This window comes from Pagrus pagrus, assembly GCF_965226575.1.
Source record: "Pagrus pagrus genome assembly, chromosome: 16".
NCBI lineage: Eukaryota > Metazoa > Chordata > Actinopteri > Spariformes > Sparidae > Pagrus > Pagrus pagrus.
Window position 1 is genome coordinate 8,617,972 of NC_140200.1, and position 22,419 is coordinate 8,640,390.

At 43.2% G+C, this 22,419-nt stretch overlaps 1 protein-coding gene across 5 annotated transcripts in view; it reads left to right on the forward strand.

Moving 5' to 3' along the window:
• The first annotated feature begins 1,422 nt into the window (after window positions 1-1,422).
• Window positions 1,423-22,419, forward strand: part of eya4 (EYA transcriptional coactivator and phosphatase 4) — a 47,165-nt gene continuing 26,168 nt past the window's right edge. For 4 of the 5 annotated variants that reach the window (XM_084376676.1, XM_084376678.1, XM_084376677.1 and 1 more), the window contains exons 1-2: window positions 1,423-1,791; window positions 5,605-5,665. In XM_084376676.1, coding sequence (XP_084232802.1) covers window positions 5,633-5,665 — 33 coding nt within the window. In that variant the 5' untranslated portion in view covers window positions 1,423-1,791; window positions 5,605-5,632. Of the gene's footprint in view, window positions 1,792-5,604; window positions 5,666-21,422; window positions 21,799-22,419 lie in introns of those variants that run through there. The other variant, XM_084376680.1, reaches the window with a different exon arrangement.

Below are 22,419 nucleotides of genomic sequence, written 5' to 3' on the forward strand. Positions count from 1 at the left end.
TTATTTGAAGTATTGTGTTGTTTATTGGGAAAGCCTTTTTTTTCTTTTCTGGTAAATTGAATTCTTTCCAGGACAACTTACATTAAATACACCAGTGACAATCTTGAGCAATATCTTCCCAGACTTAAACAAATCATTTTTCGAAAGATTGTTCTACAAGAAGCTTTGAGGCTTTTACCAACTTACATCAAAGACATTTTAAATTCAAAAAGCTTTAAACGGTGAGTGAAACACGCTCTATTGTTAATATGGTGGAAAGTAAACATATAACTTTGCTGTCTTCCCTTTTTGGGTTATGAGCAGGTCAGAGCCAGTCTCATGTGGTTTAGTCCTGTCTAAAACTGCACTATAATAAAGTGTTTTATTCTATATTTCTTGTTATTTTGTCTTTCATAGATGTGGATAAATAAATCTTGTCCCATGTGTGTTTGTTTGTTTCACCTAACCTGAGAAAGACTTGCAACTGCATCAAAAGAAGCTAACGGAGATCCTGTAAAAATGAAATTATTTGACAATTTCATGATGAAATTAATCAAATAAAATTATCTTTGAATTGGTAAATATTTGATGTAACATTACAATAGTAAGGGATATAAAGCTGGCGTACAGTAGGGTCATCCAGTCTAGTCAAGTATTTTTGTCATCAGGTTTCGCTCAAACTTGTGGAGTCCATGCCAACGTGCGTGCTCTCAATACAGAAAACAAGTACACACCAAATACTAATATACTCAGGAATTTATGGACACTTTCAAAGATTCAACTTTTCACTCAAAATTTTCATCTGATATAATCTTTTGTAATGAAAAAAAAATGGCATTATATTCGAAACAAATGCAAAATATTAGTTTCAGATTTTTTGACCCGACTGTAAATGTATTCACTTGATAAATAACTACTTTTATTTAATAACAGTTTAATCAATAAAAGATCAAATGTAAAATAAATAATTAAATTAAATTAAATTAAACTGAAGGACTGTGGGGGATGTGGGGGGGACGCTTGACCTCAGTATTCTCAAAATCCTGGCTGCGGCCCTGGCAGTCGTCTTGGCTCAGTGAACCAAACTGTGTCCACTTTTTATTGGAGTTAGTGATGTAGCTTGTTTGTTTGTTTGTTTGATATGTTTTTGAGGTTTTATGCTCAAAAGCCCACAGTGTAGATAGATAGATAGATAGATAGATAGATAGATAGATAGACAGAGAGAGAGAGAGAGAGAGAGAGGTGCATGCTGGTCAGTGGGTGCATGTTGTTTTTGCTCTGATGGAATAAATAAAACTGTGAGCTCGTCATTTGGGCCAAACTATTAATAAGAATGTCATTTCGGTACCCCTCCCTCCTGAACCCCATTAGTCCTTTGGACACTTGCCCAATAGTGTCCGCATGGCAGCTGGACGCATGCGCAGCAGGCACGGTTTTCAATAATGAAGTTGAGCCTAATGCCTGTGAACAGCCTGGTGCTCAAACTTGGACGCGGACTGAAAATAATGGTGTTTCCCGCAGAAGTGAGCGGTCCCGTCAGCGAGACCGCGAGCCGGGACTTGGCTTTGAGTTTGTAAATGACTTTAATCGAGCGTGGAAAAACTCTTCGGGCTTGTTTTTTTGGGGGGACTCCTGTTGGTCATGGCCAGCAGTGGCTGAGGTGTTTTGAACCCAGTCAGTGACAGCCTGCTAACAGCAGGGAGAGCTGTGCGGCGACCACACTGCATTTGATTATGAGTCGTCTGTGAGGAGTGAAGGAAAGCTGGGAGCTGATTTCTTGCCGGAGACGAAAAAAAATAAATTTTGACACAGGTAATGTTGACTTTTAATTCTTAATTTACAGACAAGTTAGAGATCTGCGGCTTTTACGCGTCCAAACATCAGCTCAGGGACCGTTTGGGTGGCTGCGACTCCAGAACAGTTACTGACTTTGATTCAGTCTGATGTTATTAGATGAATCCTTTCATAATAAGCATTTGATTTATTTAAACTGATTTATCATCCAGTAACAAAATCTCACTTTTTTTTTTACATTTTCAAATTATGACAACATCATGATTTTCATATGCGTAAATTGCTGTCGTCAGGCTGTTCCATGCGCATTAATGCGTTTTTCAGAGGAGATGATAATAATATTTACGTCTGTGTCACTTTCTCACTCACTTTGGGATGAAGTCCTCAGCACATGAAGCTTTTCTTAAATGTATTTTATCCTCCTATTGATTTCCAGGTAAAGACTTTACTTTTTAAAGAACTTAATTTAACATCAGTTTAAGAAGCCCAATTCCTCTAAAACTGACGTTATACGAGGCTTTACATAGGAAGAAAAAAAAAATGTAAAATGATTTTGATAAAATTAAACACAACATCTCGAGGATTTGACCGCGGGTCAGTGTGGTCTCCACATCCATCCAGATTTCATCACACACGGAGGAATTTGTGCGCCAGCAAGCGTCACCTCCGTGCGTCCGCCACTTTTTCTCCCCATCTCTCCTCTCATCCCACGTGGAGTTTGTGTTTATATTTGATATGTAGGAAATGGGAATCTTAAACCACGGCCGGGCTCTGCAGGGCTTGAATGGCCCCTGGCTATTGGCCTGCCCCTAACAACATGACAGGTTACGCGCCGGCTCAAAATCTGATAGGCCATACTGCGCCGTAATCCATACAGATTAGATTTCACATTAAGGTCTCATAGTTAACCAACGCGCATTAATGCGCAGGAAAGATGGATGGACTGGGTTCAGCTCGTAAAGTTCCTGCACACGTAGAGGATAAAAATAAACCATTCTTCAGGCCTTTTTTTTTAAATTTCAATTTATTTATACGAATTAAGCAGCAGCTTTTACAAAACAACGCGTAATTTAAAATATTTGAGCATCATGAAGAGGAAATTATGACGCAGGCTTCCCGACTGGGGTTTGTCCGTTTTCTGTCTTTTAGAATATATTAAAAATGTTTCCAACGCAATATTATTATTTTTTAGGATTTCTTTGTTTTTCTGGCGTATTTTTATTTTAAATTACGACGTTTTTTTATTGTTTTATTTCACTGTTCTCTCGCACCCCTCGGCTCTCTGAAACACCGTCTTTTAGCCAGTTTAACTGCCTGTAAGGCTGCAATTTAAAGCGATAAAAGCCGAGTGGAAGTTAGTCGGGAGAGATTCAAAATGATTCGGTTAAAATTTCATTTACCATCGTGTGCCAATAATAAATAAATAGATTTTCACCCTTCTTACTGTAATTCCTTTTTAAATTTCCTCGTATTTGTGCTGAAAAATACACGAGGCTCTGTAAAGGCGCACATGGGACGTTTTTATTTTATTTTGACAGTCTCTCCTTTGGATAAATGTCGTGTGTCTCTTCAGTGTTGCTGCTGAAAATAGAAAGTGTGGCCCTTTTTTAAATTCAGATGTAAAAGATGAGACGTGTGGCTGTATGTTTCCTGTGAATACAAATAAAATCATCAGCTTTTTAACAACAACAAAAAAGGTTAATTTATTAAGATTGATCTGTGCTTAAAATAAATAAATAAATGAACTACAGCTAACTGACTTCCCTCTGCAGCAGCAGCAGCAGCAGCAGTCTGCGGTTTGCTCCACACTCTCCTCTCTGTGGCTTTTATAGCAGCAGATTACACACAGTGTGTCTGTGCAGTGCACTTTCTAATCCCTCCGCCGTCCCATATGTGTTTCTTATGTCGCTGTCAATAGCCATGGAGGGAAATATAATTCTCTCTTCTGGGACGCTGAAGGAAATGGCAGGCATTATTGATTCACCCTGCAGTGTCAGGTAACTACTGGGTGAGTTCAGGGCCGCGCCAGGCACTCATGTGTAGTGGGATGTAACACAGGAGAGGTGAGCGGACCAGAGTAGGAAAAACCAATTGATGAGGTTTATTTTAAAAGGCATCACAGTATAGATACATGACCATTTAAAAGACTTATTCTAAACTTCAATACTGTGTCAAATATATACGTTTTAAAGCCCCAAACCTTTCACTAAGAATCATTAAATCATTGGTAATCATTAGGCTACTTTAAGAACAGGCTACCCGTCCAGGGTGCAGCCCATTTCATGCCCAATGTCAGCTGGGAGGCCACCCACAACCCTTCAAAAGCATAATGAATCAATGGATGGGTTAATTGTCCACTACATCCCCAGTGAAGACAGAAAAAAGCATGAAGGGGAGAGTGAAATGCAAAACAGATAGAGGGCTGAATCTGTCCTCCACAAAGGTGAGAGAGAGAGGGAGCGAGAGAGAAGAGGGAGGGAGGGAGGGAGGAGGGGGGTGAGGGAGGGAGAGGGCACAAATCAATTCACCTGAGAGACGCATTATTGTCTTCGGTTTCAGGCGAGGAGGAGCTGAACGCTATGAAAAATTAAAAGGATGCCAGTTAGTTTAAAGGATCGAGCCAGACGAGTCCACACGAGCATGCACCGCTCGCACACACACGCGCGCACACACACACACACACATACTGAACAAACTGAAAATGGTCTGTTGTTGCTCTTATTTAATGTTAATAGTTAGTATTTTGTGTTTTGGGACACATTTTAAGTTAAAACACTACTCAGCCCATGTAGAGGAGTAAACAGAGAGTTCTCTTACATTGGAAACGTTTACCCTGATATGAACCCTCATCTGAACATGACGATAAGAAAGGACAGCATTTGCACTTTTCTTTGGATACTGGCTCCAAGTGTGGCTGCAGAAAAATACGATTTCACCTAATCTGAAGTTAATTTGATCAAATGCATCAAATATGTGAAAATAACAATTTCTTTCATGTAAATTTGCTGGAAATGTGAATTCGGCGGCACTCCTCTGCTGGGAACCACAGATCTAATGACAGGGAAGGACTATTGTGTTTGTGCGTGTCCCCGCCGCCCACCCTTTTGTCCAACTGTCAAACTTTTCTGACGGCCTTTGTAAGAGAGGAGCCATTTTGTGCCTTTTATGTCGGGATGCCGGCATTGTTTTCTCTTCTTTCAGTTGGCATTTTTTTCTCGCAGCGTCACCCTCTGCGTGACAGTGGCAAATAAAACAAAATAAAAACAACAACAACAAAAAAAAAACAGAATGCAATTTATGTCTTCAACGTTTAATCTCACCTTAGTTGTAGACAATCACCTCGGCCTCCCCGCCGCTCCAGGCTCCTGCGCCAACCTGTCTCCTGTCTAGTATTAATAGGGTCACTCACTGTCTTCGTGTGCTAGCCAGCCACTGTGTCTGTGGTCCAGAGCCAGCCAAGCAGCCGTATCGCTTACACTTCTCCATTTTCATTGTTGATATTTACTTCTGCAATTATCTCTCCACTTCACCCACGGCTGAAGATGATATGGTGAAGTTAACGCTGCCGCTTCCCTCCTTCAGTCTCCTGTTGCTCACACATAAACACACTGACAGAAGGTCTAACCGACAGATGCACAAAGACATGGAAAAAAAAGAGATTAATACAGTGGGGTGGGTGCTTTCATCCAGTGTGAGCGAGCAACAATCGCTCTCATTAGCACAGGTGCTTTAGCATCAAACCTGTGCACAGGTGAACAAAAAACAGTGAATTTTCCGGTTTTTGTTTTACCCATTGACCCACATTTTATTTTCTGTTTTCTGCCCCTCTAGTGTGTGGCGGCTCACGAGCCAAGAAGCCATGGAGGCCTCACAGGACCTCAACGAACAGATGGTGAGTTAAACGCTACTGTATGCATGCAATTGTGTGTCTGTGTGTCGGTGGGTGGGTGGGTGAGTGAGTATACCTTGTGTCGGCCACACAAGTCTGAGGTATGGGTGCAGTGGAGAGACGTGTGTGTGTGTGGTAACACACAGCAGATGTGGTTCAGTGAGTGTACAGTAACCATATGGCAGCAGTCAGAGTGAATGAGACTTCATTAGAAACAATGCTGGAAGTAGACATCCATTTAGGAACTTGGACTTTTTGAGCATAGAAGTGTATGTGAATCCAAAGTCAACTTAAAGGAGCGGTTCACCCAAAAATGAAATTCAGTCAGGTGAAGTTTTGTAGTCCACAAAACATTTCTGGAGCTTCACAGCAAAACAGCGTTGCAGCATTCTCCTAAACAACTGAAGTCGACGGGGACTTGTTTTAAAGTACAACAGTATGAAATTGTTTTGTCTTTTAAGGTCAGTTTGTTTATTCAATTTATTCAGTCATGAAAAAAAAGAGTTTGTTTATTTAGTTTATTTAAGGACATAAAAGTCAGTCAATGAAGATCTCTCTCTTCTGATTAAAATGTCTTCCCCAAAACTACATACTGCACCTTTAATTGATAGTCTTTTTCTTTTTTTTTATCTCTACCAAATCTTTTGGACCTCAGTCACACACAAAAACACACCGTGCCTGAGGGTTTGTCAGTGTATCAGCACAGCGGGCCGTCTCTGCGTCACGTCAGCGCAGCGTCCCAGTTCTGCTTGTTTAAAGATCAGGCTGTATTGTTGGGAAAATGATTTTGGCGGAGAGCGAGGTCCACTCACATTTCAAAGTCGTTAGTCAGCCACCAGAACAGGTGTAATTTCATCTCCTCCTCCTCCTCCTCCTCCTCCTCCTCCATCAAGCTTGGTTCTCTCTCTCTCTGACCTGCCAGCCTCCACAGTAATAATAGCGCAAAGTGGGACAGAGCGCATGAACTATGTTGTTTTTCCTCCACTTTTTTGTGTTGTCCCGTCAGACTCGCCCCGGGTTTAGATTACACGCTGACCCCAGCGGAGTACCGTCACTCGCACGCACTGCACTGTACATGCACACAACAAAAACACACATGGGAGGAGGAAGAAGCAAAGAAAGAGGATGAGAGGAGCATCCATCTTGTCTCGCTGCCATCCAAATATCAAATATTGATGTCCATATTCCACAATTACTTCACCTGCTTTAAATAGGGGAGTGATATCATTTATAATGTGAATTTGATCTGCGGCCGAAAGGCATTGATTAATTGTTCAGGTTGGAAATGAGACCTCAGAGGAAGGACAGAGATTTTAATCATATCACATAGAGATAACAGACTGATAGAGCTGAGACTTCTGGGAATATTTGCTAGAAATAATCTTATAATTTACTTTATAGTGTGTATTTGTTTTGAATCAGTGTCTGGTACCACTGACTTGTGCATTCAGCTTCATATCAGGTACAGTTAAAAGAACGGTCTAAAACAACAGCCCGGCAACAAAATCCTCCGTTTGTGAGGTTCAGTTCTTTATAAAAATGTCTTAGAGAGATGTTGGTTCAACTTTAGTGTCATTTTGAAAGTTGTAGTTTGTGGTGATGTTGGATTATATTGCATTGTGAAAGACTAATGTGTTCACAATTAGCAAGGAGCTGGAGGTCCTCTTCCAGGAAAACACATTTGCATCATTTTGGGCCATTATTATTATCACATCTGTGTACAGAATGTTGAAAAAGCATGAGCAGATGATGGATAAACAATACTCAAAAAGCTTATAGGTCCACTTTGTAAGAGATGTAGATTTCAGTCTCATTCCCAATTTGTCAGATACGGACGCCTTGGGATTATGGGTCGGCTCGGGTCGCCATCGACGAGAGCTTCTGACGAGTTGGGAATGATACTCAAAAAAAGCGGACCTTTAAAGACAGACGCGCTAAAGAAGAAACAATTAGATCTCCACATTCATTTCCATTCATTCTGCTTAGGTGGAGCCCAAAACAGCTTGGGTGCTGCACCGAAGCCTTGTAATAATTGCTTATGAATGGCTGTAGGGAGGGTGATGGGGCATACAAGAGTAAATGATGGTCAAGCAGAAATGGGGGGGGGGCTTCCAGAAATTCAGTGTAACTTTAATTGAAAATGAAGGCTTTCATTTGCTAAATTGATCCTATAATTGTAATTCATTTCCCCCGGAACGGTTTCCCTCTTCAATATTTAAACTGAAAACTGAAAGTGGCTAATTCTTTCCCCCGCACTGCTTCATTGAAATAGGCGTGTCTCGGGTGACTAAGAAAACAGCGCAGCGCTCACACACAAAGTTTCGGGGAGTTGTCTGTTGTTACCTGATACCCCCACTCCTCCCCTCTACCCTTTAAAGTCCCCCCCCCATCCCTTCCTCCAGTCCCTCCCTTTTCCCACCACATCCATCGCGCGTCATCTGGGTTATGGTCAGGCGTCCTCTCTGGCCGCCTGCCTGCCGAGGGCCAGCCTGCCGTCTGGGGTCCCCAGGGAGCCCTGGAAGAAGGAGCCTGAGGCAGGGCCAACAGTGGTTAGCCCCATAATGCTACTTTTAGCCTGTTTAAGTGTCTCGATCCACCTGTTGTCACATACTTGTTTAGCTGCGGAGAAAAAGGTGATAACTGTTTGTTTTTTGTTGTTGTTGTTGTCGTCTATGAGATGATGATGATGAAGAGATAACCATGATTGGATTAAAAGTTTTATTTTACATTTTTATATAATCCTAAGAATGGTTTTACATTAAAAGCAGATAAACCAGCGTGAGTTCACACACACAAACTCGCACACACTCTCCCTCAATGGCTCTTGATCCGACAGAGCCCTGATTGAAGTCTCTGGTCTGCTGGCTAGTGGAGGAGAGACGGGGGAGTGAGGGGGGAGGTTAGCGGCGGTGTTTGTTGACCCCGGGGAGCCTTGCAGGATTTAAATGTATGGCCACCAGAAGAAAAAAGTGAGCGAGATGAAGGAGGAGGAAAAAAGGATGAAAAAAGAGGGGAAAAAAGGTTCTTTTAGCCGTGGCCTTTTCCTCTGGTGCGCTGGGAGAGGCCCCGAGTATGGCAGCTGTCCCAGTCTGTGTGTGTGTGTGTGAGAGAGAGACAGAAAGACGGAGAGAGAGAGAGAGAGAGAGACCAACTTAGAGGAGGAAAGGGGTCAGGTTGCACCCCTCTTTCACCCCTACAACCCCATACAGACACATTCACACAAACTTACATGCAGCAGCAGTAGCTAAATACGAGCACGGCCCAACCCCGATTGCCAAGATTGCATTGGCGTCACAGACGGTCGTTTCCAAATCTGCCCGGCGACAAGGCATGTGGACAGATCACAGGAGTGTGGAGTGTAACAGCTACCCCCCTGGCATCCCTCTAGTAGGCTGGCATCCTGGTTGTGGCACCGAGGTGCACTTCAATTTCAGCTTAGTGTACAGTGATTCTTGTAAGATTTATGTGTAGCTGACAGCTGAGTGTTGCTGGGAGAGTCTGCCGCTCAGTCTTCTGGTCACCTCCATCCGAGCTGTGCAGGGGGAGGAAAATACGAAGGAGACATCGAATTATAAATTGAATTATGGCTTATAATTATTGCAAGAGTCAAAGAGTGGCAGACGAGTTAGAAAGGAAGGAAACGAAGCAAAAGTGTTCATGCAGAGTGTGCAAAAAAGTCATCATCCGAAAGATGTTTATATGTTTAACAAATAGTCCAACATGTAGGGAAGTTTTTTCTCTCCTGTCAAGAGTGATGTGTTCTCCATAGACAGCGTTTTTAAAAAACGTTTCTGACGTCCATCACTCGCCAGTCTCACGGGAGAGACGAGCTTCCATTTTTTTGTCAAATTTCTCAATCCACCTCCAGACCACCCACACATTTTTAAAACTCTTACTAGGGCTGTCCAGAATATCATTTTAGGGGCTCCAAAAACTGAATTCAAAGTTCAGCATTTCAGAAATGGAGCATCATGCCCGCCTGATGTTGTTGACTTGCTCAGATTGTGTTCATTTCGTCATTTCTCCTTGCCTCTACTGTGGTTGTGTAGGCGTGATTATTGTTAATAATTTACGACTTTGCTCTGCTGTAGGTCCCGCATCGGCACAGGGTGTTTTATTTTGAAAAATGACCAGATGCACTTTGCTGTTCCACTGCCTGGCTTCCTGTGTCGCTCGGTCTGCTCTGTGCAGATTAACGGCCCTGCTTCCATCAAAAATAGACCCGGTGCGTATTCTCCACGAGCAGAGTGGAGCCGCAGTCGGTGGAAACACGAGCATTGCGTGGAACGGCGGCGATCTGCTCCGGGGACCGTAAATGCGGCCAAGACGGGCCTTGTGGAATCTGGGGGTAATGAGAGACAAGGACAGGAAGGGAGACATCAGCCACTGTTAACTTTGACGAGCGAGCAAGTGTTGAGGAGTTGTGGAGGTTCGAGCTCGCAGGATCACATTTGTGCATGCAGTGCAGAAATGCCCCCTCGCTGATTTTTATGTGCCAGCTTTAGAGCCGATGCAGCGTCTACTTAGTTAGACTACTGCTTTGGACGTCAATGACAAAATGGCAAAAAAAAAAATGCTTTGAAGCGTTTTGGTCAGCACAAGTCTATTATTTTTTTTATTCCTTCTGGTATGCTTTGTGAAGCATAATCTCCGCAGACAGCTGTTTGTATCATCATTTTGTTCTGTAAATTTATGCTGCCGTCAGCCTGGTGAGGACAGTTTAAGCTGCAGCTAACAGGACGGAGGTTTCTGACGACAGAGACAGCCAGAGGTCCGAGTCTGTGTGGTTTGAATGGAAAGAACGCTTGAATAGATGAGACGACCAACGCTAATCTCTTATCTTAGCCGCTTAGCTTAGCCTGGCTAACTCCAAATGTAGCAAAATAAGCCAACCACCACCTCCACTGCTCATTGATAAAGTCACTTTTTCCAGCCAAGAAATAGTCCAGCATATAAAACTGGAAACTTTATGTTTTATTTGTCAAAATGTTAATAATTTTTGACAGTACAATATGAGGCTAGTTGCTTCCCATAGCTTCCAGCTAAGCTAAGCTAAGAGACTGCTGGCTGCATTTAGCAAGCACACATGAGAATGGTGTTGATCTTCCCAGCTACCTTTCCTAAAGAGAGCAAACAGCTGTATTAAACAACATGTTGAACTGATTTGTCCATATTTATATTCAATATTCACACTCATCCTCACAGTGAATTGGTGAACTATGCTGAATTTTGGAAACCGGGTGAAATCAGCTCGACTGAAGACCGTGGATAAAGGATTTCACGTCTGAGTGAAAAAACGGGAAAAAGAACTTCTACACAAAGTCTCTTTGTTTTGACACTGCCTTTATTCAAGACGCTTGCAACAACAAAAACGTCTGTCTGTTCACTTCTTGCCTCGCTTCAGATAATTTATAACTCATATATAAGAGTCTGGCCGGCCGGGGGAAAGCCAGCTAGGTGTGAGGTGAGCAGGTCACAGACAAGCCTGCGAGCCAATCGCAGTCCGACAGAGTCAAAACCCACCAAACAGACTGGAGAATCCATCTAGAAACCCAGAGCGACCGGCGTGGGCTTTCTAGAGGAACGCACCAGACAGGAAACCACATGATATGTGTGCTTGAGTGTCTGCCGTGCGCGTCTGTGTGAGACCGCGTGTGTGTGTGTGTGTGTGTGTGTGTGTAGGTGTTTCTTTCTCTGTTATACACATATACTTTCTGTGGTGTGGGACGGCTGAGGTCATCTGAGTGGAGACGGGCTCATATTGTGACCATGCTTGTTTAATGGAAGTCAATCACGGCGCAGTGTGTCACGTCGCAAAGAGTTTTCAAGGAAATTGACGTTACATGTCTCTCTACTGACCATTTTAACAAAATTATTTTAAAAGTTGTAACTATTCCAGTATAAAGAGCGAATCCAAACCCAGAAAATGCCATTCTGTGCTCAGAAGAGCCTGGTAAAGGAGTCAAACGTTTTATTCTTTGTTCCCACTGACTTCCATAAATAGAGCTCTTGATAGCACACAGCCCACCGTTTGTTTGACCTGGTCCTCTGGCCAAACACTCATCTGCCATTGGTTACAATAAAAGGAGCGTATTTCCTCATTTTGCTGGGAAGGAAATGAAATTGCAACAATTGTGCTTTGGTTACGGAGGAACCTGCCTGCCCTGCCTGCCGCGAGAACTTCCTCTGCCGCTCTGCTGGGAGATTGTGTTTCTTTCTCTGCAGCAGAGAATCAGAGAAGTAGCAGAGGGGTCGCCGAGGCCAGATGGGCTGTGACCTGTGTCTCTGTACTGACCTAATACTGCAGACTGAGGCTGCAGCTAATGATTATTTTCATTATTAATGAGTCCATTCTGTAATTTGTTTTTCTGTCTTTGACGGTAGATCATTGCTGATCATCATGCTTGGCTGAATTTTTTTTTTGAGTTTATACAGTAATAAACTTGAGGTTAAGGTTATAAAATGTAAAAAAAGAAAAAAGGTGATGTCAGGGCCACCAGTGACCGTCAGTGGCTCTAGTCGTTACAGTGTGTCCCACACCGTAGGCACTGGACAGCCCTTGGTGGGGGATTTTTGGCCAATTGTGCGTGCTTGTCGGTGAGAGAAGTCACTCTGATTGGCTGTTCAGGGCATGAAAAGAGCAAACGATATGCACAAGCTTGTCTGCTGTAGTCTTTGTGGTGTGTTCAAGTGCAGCTTTTTGGTTGAGACACAGGAGACCTACAGGAGACTGACACTAGAGGTGTAGGTAGAGCGTCATAGTTAGAAGTCTTCAACCAAATCTGCCATATTTGACGAGTTGAGTGTGAGGACATGATGTCCGGACTGGATGTATCCGGCTTGATGCCCGCAGAGACACACTTTACCTTCCCTGTCCTTGAATCTTTCCGTCTGTCTGTCGGTGCATCTGTCTGTCTGTCCCACCTTGTCTTTCTCCGCAGGCCTCCCCGCCTCTTCGTCTCTCCCTGTGTCTCTCCGGCTAGAGTGATGATTCAGGGCCTATTGTGAAGTCAGCAATCCGATACAGAGCCAGCCTGAGAGCAGGAGGGGGGGAGAAGGAGGGAGGTGGGGGGGAGTGAGGAACAGAAGGGATTATGGGTGTTCTCATAGCCAGGTCCATGCTGTCTGGAGCCCGGGGCGCTTTGGCACCCTCACCTGTCCTCTGCTTTACCTGTTGCTCTCATTCTCTAACGCGGCCCACGGTCCTCTGCGTCTCTTTGTCTTGCTTTATCTTTATCTTTCTCACACCCCCGAGCTCTTCACTGTCCCTTTTTCTGGACTCCCAGCCCGTCCCTCTTTTCTTTTTCACACTTACGTACATCCTCTCCTCCCTTCGATGCGCCTTCCTTCTTCGGCGGACATATGGTATTGTGAGTGATTTTATTAGGAAGATGATATGAAGTGTTTCAAGGCCTGGTGTGATGGAACAGCTTGCGACTTTTGAGACATCCAACTCCTGTTCGCTCTCCTCGGCAGCAGTAACTTCAAATAATCGGCTTCATATTGAATCTGAGAGCAGATGGTGTGTGTGAATGTGTGTGTGTGAGAGAGAGAGCGTACTTATCTGTCTGCTGAATGTCCCTCTGTGTGTCTTTTTTTTTTTTAAAGGATATCTACCTTATGTTGCACCTCTCACATGCACACATACACACATTGTGATGTCATGAGCAGCATTATTTAACAGGCAGCTGGGAGGCCATTCATCATTTAATTAAAAGCGTCTGAAAGGGATCTGAGGCCTAATGAGATTAGCTTTAATTATTGATGCTGCTGCTACTGCCACAGACACGCACCTACACACCGGCTCACAAACACACACACACGCACACACACTCTGGTTATGACCACCACGGACACTCAGCCTCTCCTTGAATTCTCCGTCTGAGCACACAAACACCTACATCTGCACTTTTTGCTTTTCAATACTTCGCTCTCTTACCTGATCTTTTTCCCGACACACACACACACACATCTCATTGATTTTGCTTCTTGGTGGGATGTAAAGGTGCTCAGAGGGGGGCGGGGGGGTTACTGGATTCAGAGGGGGACGGCCTGCGGTATTGGGACCGAGCGGGGGGTGCGGTAGCTGTGGTCGGGTTAGGGATGAGGAAGGGTGACGGCGGGGCTGGTGGGGGGTGCAGGAGGACGGTGTTGTGTTTCTTCAGGTCTCACACAGCAGCAGAGAGGAGCTCTTACTGTTCTCGTCCACTCGCTCTGTTCTCCATTTCATCAAGTTGAACTCTGCCTCAAAACATGGAGTCCATGTGAGAACCAGTGGACGTGTTTGGAAAACCTGCCGTCTTCAGTGTCAGTTAATCCTTCCCCTTAAAGAGGCGGTTTACCCCAAAATCAGAAATACATAATTTTCCTCTTGCCTGTAGTGATATTTATCCATCTAGTTTGTTTAGGTGTGAGCTGGCGAGTTTTGGAGATATCAGCCCTTCTCCCGAAATATTAAGGAACTCGATGGCACTCGGCTCAAAACGCAGCAATGTCTCTTTCTAGATATGATTACCTGCTTAAGTCAAAATAATCCACAGACCTTGTCATGGACGAGATGCTAGATAGCTACAGTAAAGCTGTGTTACCACCAGGGTACTTTCGGTACCCTTTGAACCCTACGTAACACATGGTAACCGTACCTAAACCTAAGCCAGATCTGTTCTGCGTTTCCATTGGAGACAGTCCAGATTTTCATCTGCTCCGCTCGCATTTACTACTTTTCTGATGCTTCCTCTCTTTTGCTCAATCACACCCTCTCTACGCACAGCACACGTGTGGTTTTCTCAAATCCTACATCAGAGCGCAGATGAAAAGCCAACTCTGATTGTTTGGAAAGACTTATCAGTGGTCTGTAGTGTTTTAACTCCACCTTTTAGTATTTGTTCAGCGTGCTAGGTACTAAATGGGTAACCAGAGCGCAGGACGGCACAGTACGGTTTGTTTGGTACCATCCGCAACTTTTGACAATAGAAACGCAAAAATAACAGCTTTAATGTGTAACTGAACTGAACTGCTTGGTGGAAGATAGATGAAGTAGATGTATCACATGGAGCTGGGAGGCATTGTGTGCATTGACCTGACTCATTATTCAGATAAGTTATCTAAGGCTGCTGATTTTCAGTTAGTTGATTATCATTTAATATTTTAAATGTCATACAAACGTTGATGATCAATCACCTAATAATTTCCACACTGCACCTCTCTGTTCAGTTCACTCTGCAGCTCTCTGTCCCAGTGTCGGACATGTTGTACCTTTAGACATTGAGTGTTGAGTAGAGTGATGGCCAGAGTGTGTGTGTGTGTGTGTGTGTGTGTGTGTGTGTGTGTGTGTGTGTGTGTGTGTGTGTCTGGTCAGCCATGGACTGGTTTAGGTTTCTCCCAGTTGTTTTTTTAATCACTCTCATCAGATTAGCTGAGGAGGGGCAGTCGAGGCCAAACGCTTCACAATTAACAGCGCAGAACCAGCCCGCACACACACACACACACACACACACACACACACACACACACACACACACACGCACACACATCCATCAGTGACTTTTCATTTGTCTCCATTGGGTAAAGCTGCATTAAATCATGTCTGTGATCCCCTCACTCTCTGAGACAATGAGGAGCCAATTTAAATGGCAGATATTAAGACCACCAGGACGGCGAGGAGGATGGAGAGCAGACTTAGTCACAGTTCTCCTCCACTGCTCTTCCTCCCCAAACATGTGTGTTCACGAGCCGTTGATTAAATAAAATAATCACTGGGAGTCTAAAATTAGCAAGGTGCACTGACCGCCCTTCTTTTGTCCAAAGTTACACAGAAATAAAAATACAAGAGTTTATTATTTTTATCGATGACCCACTAAAACCCAGCAGGAATTATTCCTCGCCGTGTATCCAGAAGAAATTCATCATTTGATTAAAATCAGAAACACATTTCGTCCAGGAGAGCAAAATATATGTGTGGTAGTGGCTCGCCACTGGCCCTCTGTAGACCGCTCAGTCTGTTACTTAAGTTTTATTTTTTCCTTTAAATTGTACGAGCAGAACAACCCAGATGAGATATCTAGCCGTCAGAGCAAATAAGCATAATTCCCATAAACATCCCTCTAAAGCAGAAATCCTGCTTTCACTATTAGAGCAACAACCAAGATCATTTTCACTATAGATTATTAAAATGATTATTTTATTCAGGCTGTTAACTGTGCAGGATGTACTTGAGTCAAAATGAAAACAAAAGATGTAGTTTGATGGCTAAGTGAAGAAGCGAGGCATCATGGATCAAAGTTTGGAAACCGTTATGGATAAGTACACAGCTCAACAAAATATATAACAAAGGTCTTCTTGTTTTTAGACATTATTATGCTGAAATGTTACGTATCATATCTTTAATGTCAGAGAATAATAAAACAATACCCATAAAGGAAACCTCTGGTAGCCCAGCTGTTAAAGCTCATACTACTTAACTGTCATGTTCCCGATTCGGTTGTGGCCAAGGACCTTTGTCATCATTTCACATTGTCATGTTCTCCCTTTCTCACTCTTACCTCATTTCACATCTGTCTTCTGTCACTCTTCAATAAAGGCGAAATGCCAAAAAATAAAACAATCTCAGAAACCCAGAGTTATTCAGCTCGATGTCATAAAAGACAAGAACAGAAAATATTCAAATCTGACAAGCTGGAATCAGTGATTTGTTTTTGTCGTCTTTTCCCCTTACTACTTATTGTCACCCTGGTTACATCATTGTGTCAGGACGTTAACAATTTGATTAGTGAAATGTCGTTAAAAACCGAAAACCACATTCCCTGTGGTTGGATATGCTTGCCAGCTTCAGCACATAATCAAAACATTTTAAAATGCACTTAACCTGGTTGGTTGAAGACGTTTTGATTCAATCTTTACTGCAAGAATTTAAATTTCAGCTCTGAAAGTTGTATTTTATGCTTCAAAGTCAGCGCTGTATCTTTATCATCCATGCAGTCATATTCCACATACAAGGTGGTGTGAGCAGGCATTGTGTTTTTGTTTTTCAAGACATTGAACTCGTGCACACAAAAAGCTCTCTTCAATTCACCGTACTTCTTCTTCATCTTCTCATCTTTGTGCTACGTAGCTTGAAGCGACCATCCTGCGTGTTGTTCTCTCATTTCTCGTGTTGTTCGTTTTGTCTCGCGGGGGGGCGGGGGTTCACTGTAGAGGCCAGCGTCTAGATTTAGCTCAGTTTTTTCTCCCCGGGCGATTCAAAGACAAAGGCTCAAAGACATTTGATACTTTAGGTGCAGAAACTGTGTGTGATTACGATTTCATTTTTGCGTCCTTCAGTTTGTGAGCAACGCCAGGCAGCTCTTGGCAAAATCATGTGAGCATAGGTAGATAGAGAGAGGTACACCTAGCCAGAGAGAGAGAGAGAGAGAGAGATGTTTTTGGAGAGCACCTTTTCATCCACACTCCTCCTCCTCCTCCTCCTCCTCCTCCTCCTCCCTGCTCCACAGACTCACCCTGTTCTTCCCTTTCACTCCCTCACTTCTTTTTTTTTCCCTTTATAGCTTCCTACTACACCTGAAAAAGGGGCATTTTTGGAGGCATAAAGAGAGGGATAGTTTTACACCTCCCCAGGCTGGGGGAACTGGGGGTTGTAGGAGGAGTGGTGGAGGGAGAGAGGGAGGGAGGGAGGAGGCTCAGCACAATGTATTTTACATGAAAGGAAGAGGATAGAGTTACCACACCGATAACCACTCATACAAATGGGGAGAGCAGAGAGCTTTGAGCAGGGGACAGGTAAATGTGTGTGTGTGTGTGTGTGTGTGTGTGTGTGTGTGTGTGTGTGTGTGTGTGTGTGTGTGAGAGAGAGAGAGAGAGAGAGCGAGAGAGAGAATGTGGAGGATAGAGATGGAGGTGGTGTTTGTGTGGTGAGTAACATCCTTCATGAGTGTGTTTTGTGGTCGACACACATCAGCCGATGTCAGAGACATGGACGGCTGAATGATCACGTTGCACAGGTGTGTGTGTGTGTGTGTGTGTGTGTGTGGGTGGGTGGGTGTTTGTGGGTGTTTGTGTTTGTGCATATGTGAAACACTTATTTTTCTGTATGGATCCTGTTAGCTATTTGTTGACACAACCTAGGTTTTTCTGTTTTTTTCCCCTTATATTAATTTCCTTTATTTTTATTTCTTCATAGTTAATATCAAAGGAAGTACTGTGAATTTTGTAAATTTTAAAAGTTGTCTTTACTTTTAAAAAGTCAGGAAACGGTTAACTTCAGAATTACCAACCAAAGTAGACTATTGAATTTACTCCTTACGCTCTTTAATTAAAGGTGAAATATGTAAGGATTGGACAACTGTGGTATTTATACTCAAAACATATAGGGGGCAGCGTATCACCAGAGCAACCGCTAACTGCTTCTAACTGCAGCTCAGTTACCTGTAGCTCAGTTAGCTGTGCAGCTAGCATTCCGGACTGGGAGCTCAGGGAACAGGGAAGTGTTGGTGTTTACACCGTTAGCACAGGAGTTCTGGATAGGGGGCTAGCTGGTTAGCATGCTAACTCAGGTGGACATCTGTGTTACGATGCAGACATTATAATGCCAAAACTGTTACATCTCTCATTCTGTTGATATTTTTTTTCAACATTTTCAATAACAATAATTTTATTTCTTTAAATTAACTTTTTCTAAATTATAATTATTAAAAAATAGATTTAAAGTGATAAAAATGCTAAATAAACGCAGTTGTTTAATCAGAGATAGAAGGATGCATTTCCAAGAGGTCTGCAGAGATAAAGTACAAAATATCTAAGGAGCTTTTGAAAAGAATCTCACTACAAAATAAATAAAGAGAACAAGGCAAAAGAGATGAAGAGGAGCAGAGTGTGTCTCCGTCTGTCGCGCTGTCTGCTGAGTGGAAGATAAACTGCTGTTGTTCCACTTCAAGAACAAAGTTACTCTCGAGGGCCTCTTGAAAGGGAGCGAGGCACCTTCAGCAGACACTTTTAAAACACTCCTAAAGTCAACAAAAACCAAAGACGATCCCTGTCATTTAGCCGTTTAATATACTGCCCGCTTCCTGCGCTCAGTTCACTGCTCTGATGTGCCCATGCCACAACGCTGTTTTGTTTCTTTCTGGGGGGGGAGATTTCATCAGGCGTGTTTTGGGACAGCTCCCCTGCTCCCTTCTCCACTTGCTGTGAAAATATTTCATCGGGGATGTTTTTGGACGACCCCCTCCTGATGGGGTCCTGCCTGGCTAATAATAAAGTGCTTGAGTTGTCAAGCGCTTCGGCAACACCCTAATCTGTTCTGACAGCTACGCCTCCGCACACACTCTCAAAACGTCCAGCAACACGCGCACGAGCGCATGTCGGCATGCACGTATAACACACTCTCTACAGACGCATGCACTGATGTATGCACACGGGTCCACAGACAGTCTATCAATCAAGGTGTTTATTGGGGTTGGGGGATAAATGCTGTTGGACGGGGGCCGCATGCTGTCACCATGGTGACCGAGCTAAAGGTGGCTGGTGCACAGTTGGAGACAGTGGCCCTGTTCCAAATTGGTCCCCGGGCCTGTGTACACTCGGCACCCCGCTCAGCTGTTTCCTGTTGCCTTGTGGATGTACAGTAACATGTCATTAAAGGGCCAGTTCACCAAAATGAAAACAACACGCTTAGTCATAGTGATACCTAGCCATGCAGATCGTTCGTTTTATTTGCTTTATTTTTATTTTTTTTCTACAGTAAATCTCAGCTGTTAAGTACGGTGTGTCTGATATCGCAGTGTTGGTGTCGTTTCTAGACCATCATGATTAATGTTGCTCCAGGACCATCATTGCAATTTACTACTAAACTACTTGGTGAGGTTTATGTGACAAAAATGATTGGTTTCACAACCATTGAATGTGTTGAATGCGTTGTATAACTTTTCCCATGCATATTTTTCTACGCTTTTTCCCACCAAGTCATCACAAAAATGTGATTGGTCAGCAGTGATGGTCCTGGATTGACATTAATTATGATGTTCCAGGAACAACACCAACATAGCAGTATCAGATTGTGTGTTAAGTACACCCCTGTAGCTTTTAACAACTGCATAATCATACAAATAAATAACCCTGTTTGGTGTATTTTAAGATGCAATACTTATGTGAAAAGGAAATTAATATTGTTTTAAATCTTTCTTGATTCATATGTTCTTACATACTACACTTAACTGTCTGACTGTCTTGCTTTTGGTCCGACTGTCATGGCAAATTTAAGCCAGTACAACTCGGTAACATTGCCACAGCTATTTTAGCAGCACAACCACCAAACCGTGCTACCACAGTGTTGCTTAAAATCAGGAGGATAAACTAAGAAGAAGCAGAATTTACACACAGACTTCACTTCACATATATCACTGATGTTTGGTAACAGCTTACCCCATCTGTACAAAATGCATTCTGTCAGGCAAAGAGTGGGGGGAGGTCAGATGTCAAACACTAACTATATACAAGAGGCTTCTCTTTGAAATGATTAGTACCTCAACTGAGAAAGATGCTCACGTGCATATGTGTGAAAATGATTTGAACTTAAAGATTAAATCCAGAATTTTGAAGCTGTGAACACCATAACTGAAAAAACTGGTTGTTCCAATAACAAAAGCAGTATCAGAGATGCCTCCAATACTGCCTGAAGTGCTGGCATCGGTATTGGCGACTACGCGAGTCTATGAATCGATACGATACCACATAATTTATTTATTACAAACGGGACCCTGATGGTTCCCAGCAGCGTCCTGTACACCTGTATGCAACTTTACGGATTTTTGTACTGCACAAGAGGCCAATATCCAACAGAGAGTGACTTGTGTAACTTCAAATACATCCATAACATGACATCCATCCATCCAGCCCAGCTCGGTATTCTGTGTTCGGTATGAGCGGATACACAAAGTTCAGGTTATGGATTTGGTATCGGGACATCTCTAATTTTTGGATGTGACAGGTCCCGTCTGTCTCCTGTCTGTGTCTGACTGCTGTGTGTGTGTGTGTTTGGGCGTGATAACACCTTGGCGACCACGGTGAAAGAGTGCCATCTTCAGACCGAGGCGGCCGGGGGGGGGCAGTCCACCTCGTTGGTACCACACCCAGGCAGCGTTGACCCCTCCAGCTCGGCTACGCTTCACATGTGAGACACGCGTGCAGCCGGTGTGGTTCCAATTAACACAGATTGAGTGTGTGTGCGTGCTCAGGTGGACGTGTGAGTCTCTGTGCGCTGTGGGTGAGATGGGGGAGGTTGTGTGTGTGTGTGTGGGAAAGGGGGGTGGGGGGTCAATTGGATGGTGTGAAGTTTATGGTCTGGCCTGTACCTTCTACTGCACAGCAGGACGTTGACGTTGCATCCACACCGCGTCTCCTTTTACCGTCTTCAGTACTCCACAAAGAATTATAGACGTGGATGGTTTTTTTTTCATTTTAGGGGCTCAGACTGTCAGAACTTCTTTATTTTTGCCTTGTTATAATGTGGAAGTCAGTTTATTTGTGTTTAAAAAATCGACCTACACGGAAAGAAGTTACATCTGTTACTTCTAAAAAAGTTCTCTGGCTTTAAATGTAAGCTTGAGTGAGTCTGTAGTGAGTGACAGCCGGGAGAGAGAGAGAGAGAGAGGAGGGGGAATAAGAGGGGGAGGAGGAGGAGGAGGAGAAGAGAAAAAGAGGGGGAGGAGGCAGAGGAGGAGGGAAACAGGACGAGTGAAATGCTCCCCATTGCCAGAGTGGAGGAAGACAGGAGCTGTGCATGGATTGACCTCAGAGACAGAAAGGGAGAAAAGTGCAGTTTGGTGTGCGGCTCGCGTCTTTTCTTCCAGCCGCTACATGTTTGCTCTGAGCGAAAGCGAGACTCTCAAAGGAAAAGAGAAAAAGAATGCATGCTCTCCTGTAGAGCAGAGACGAGAAAAACGTGACACCTGGAGTACAAAGTGAGAGGCAGGTAGATAGAGACGAGCTGAAGCCGTGCTGGAGGAGTGTGTGTGTGTGTGTGTGTGTCTGTTTGTGTGCGAGATAACTAAGGTTGTGTGTGTGAAGGGAAGCGAGTGGATCGTACAGCTCTGTAATGCTTTGTGGAAGTACAGGACTGCTAACTGACCTGATTACACCCTGAGGTAAGAGTGCATCTCTAACTCTGTGTCAGTGTGTGTGTGTGTGTGTGTTTCATGCTCAAACTGATGTTGTACTTTTCCTCTTTTACTCAATCAATTGTAGCATTTTCTGTGTTTTAGTATATTTGATATTCTCTTTTGATAGACACACATATGAATGAATACATGCTAGGTGTTTAAAAGCAAATAAAATCACTATTTTGTATTGAATCATAACATTACTGAATGACTGAATGGATATTTAGATCACCCCCCCAAAAAATAAATAAATAAATACAATAAAATAAAGGTGGTAGTTTATGGTGATGGCACTGTAACTGTAAGGGTGCCAAAGCAGTTAATGTAAATTGAATTAATTTACACCTTGAATATACTAATTGTATTTAAAAACACTAAATGTAAAATGAATATAATGGACTTAATGCTTTTATTATATATTAATTGACAGATTTTTTTAACTTTTGAATTGTTATTAATAATTCTTTTTTCTTATTTTTGTAACACTCGAGGTCTGATGCAGGATTATATCTCTGTTCTTTAATTTATCTGATAAAAATCTCATGTAGCAGCAAAATCATCTGTTATCATGTCAGCTCTTGCTCAAAGTGGAATTGCTGCATTTAA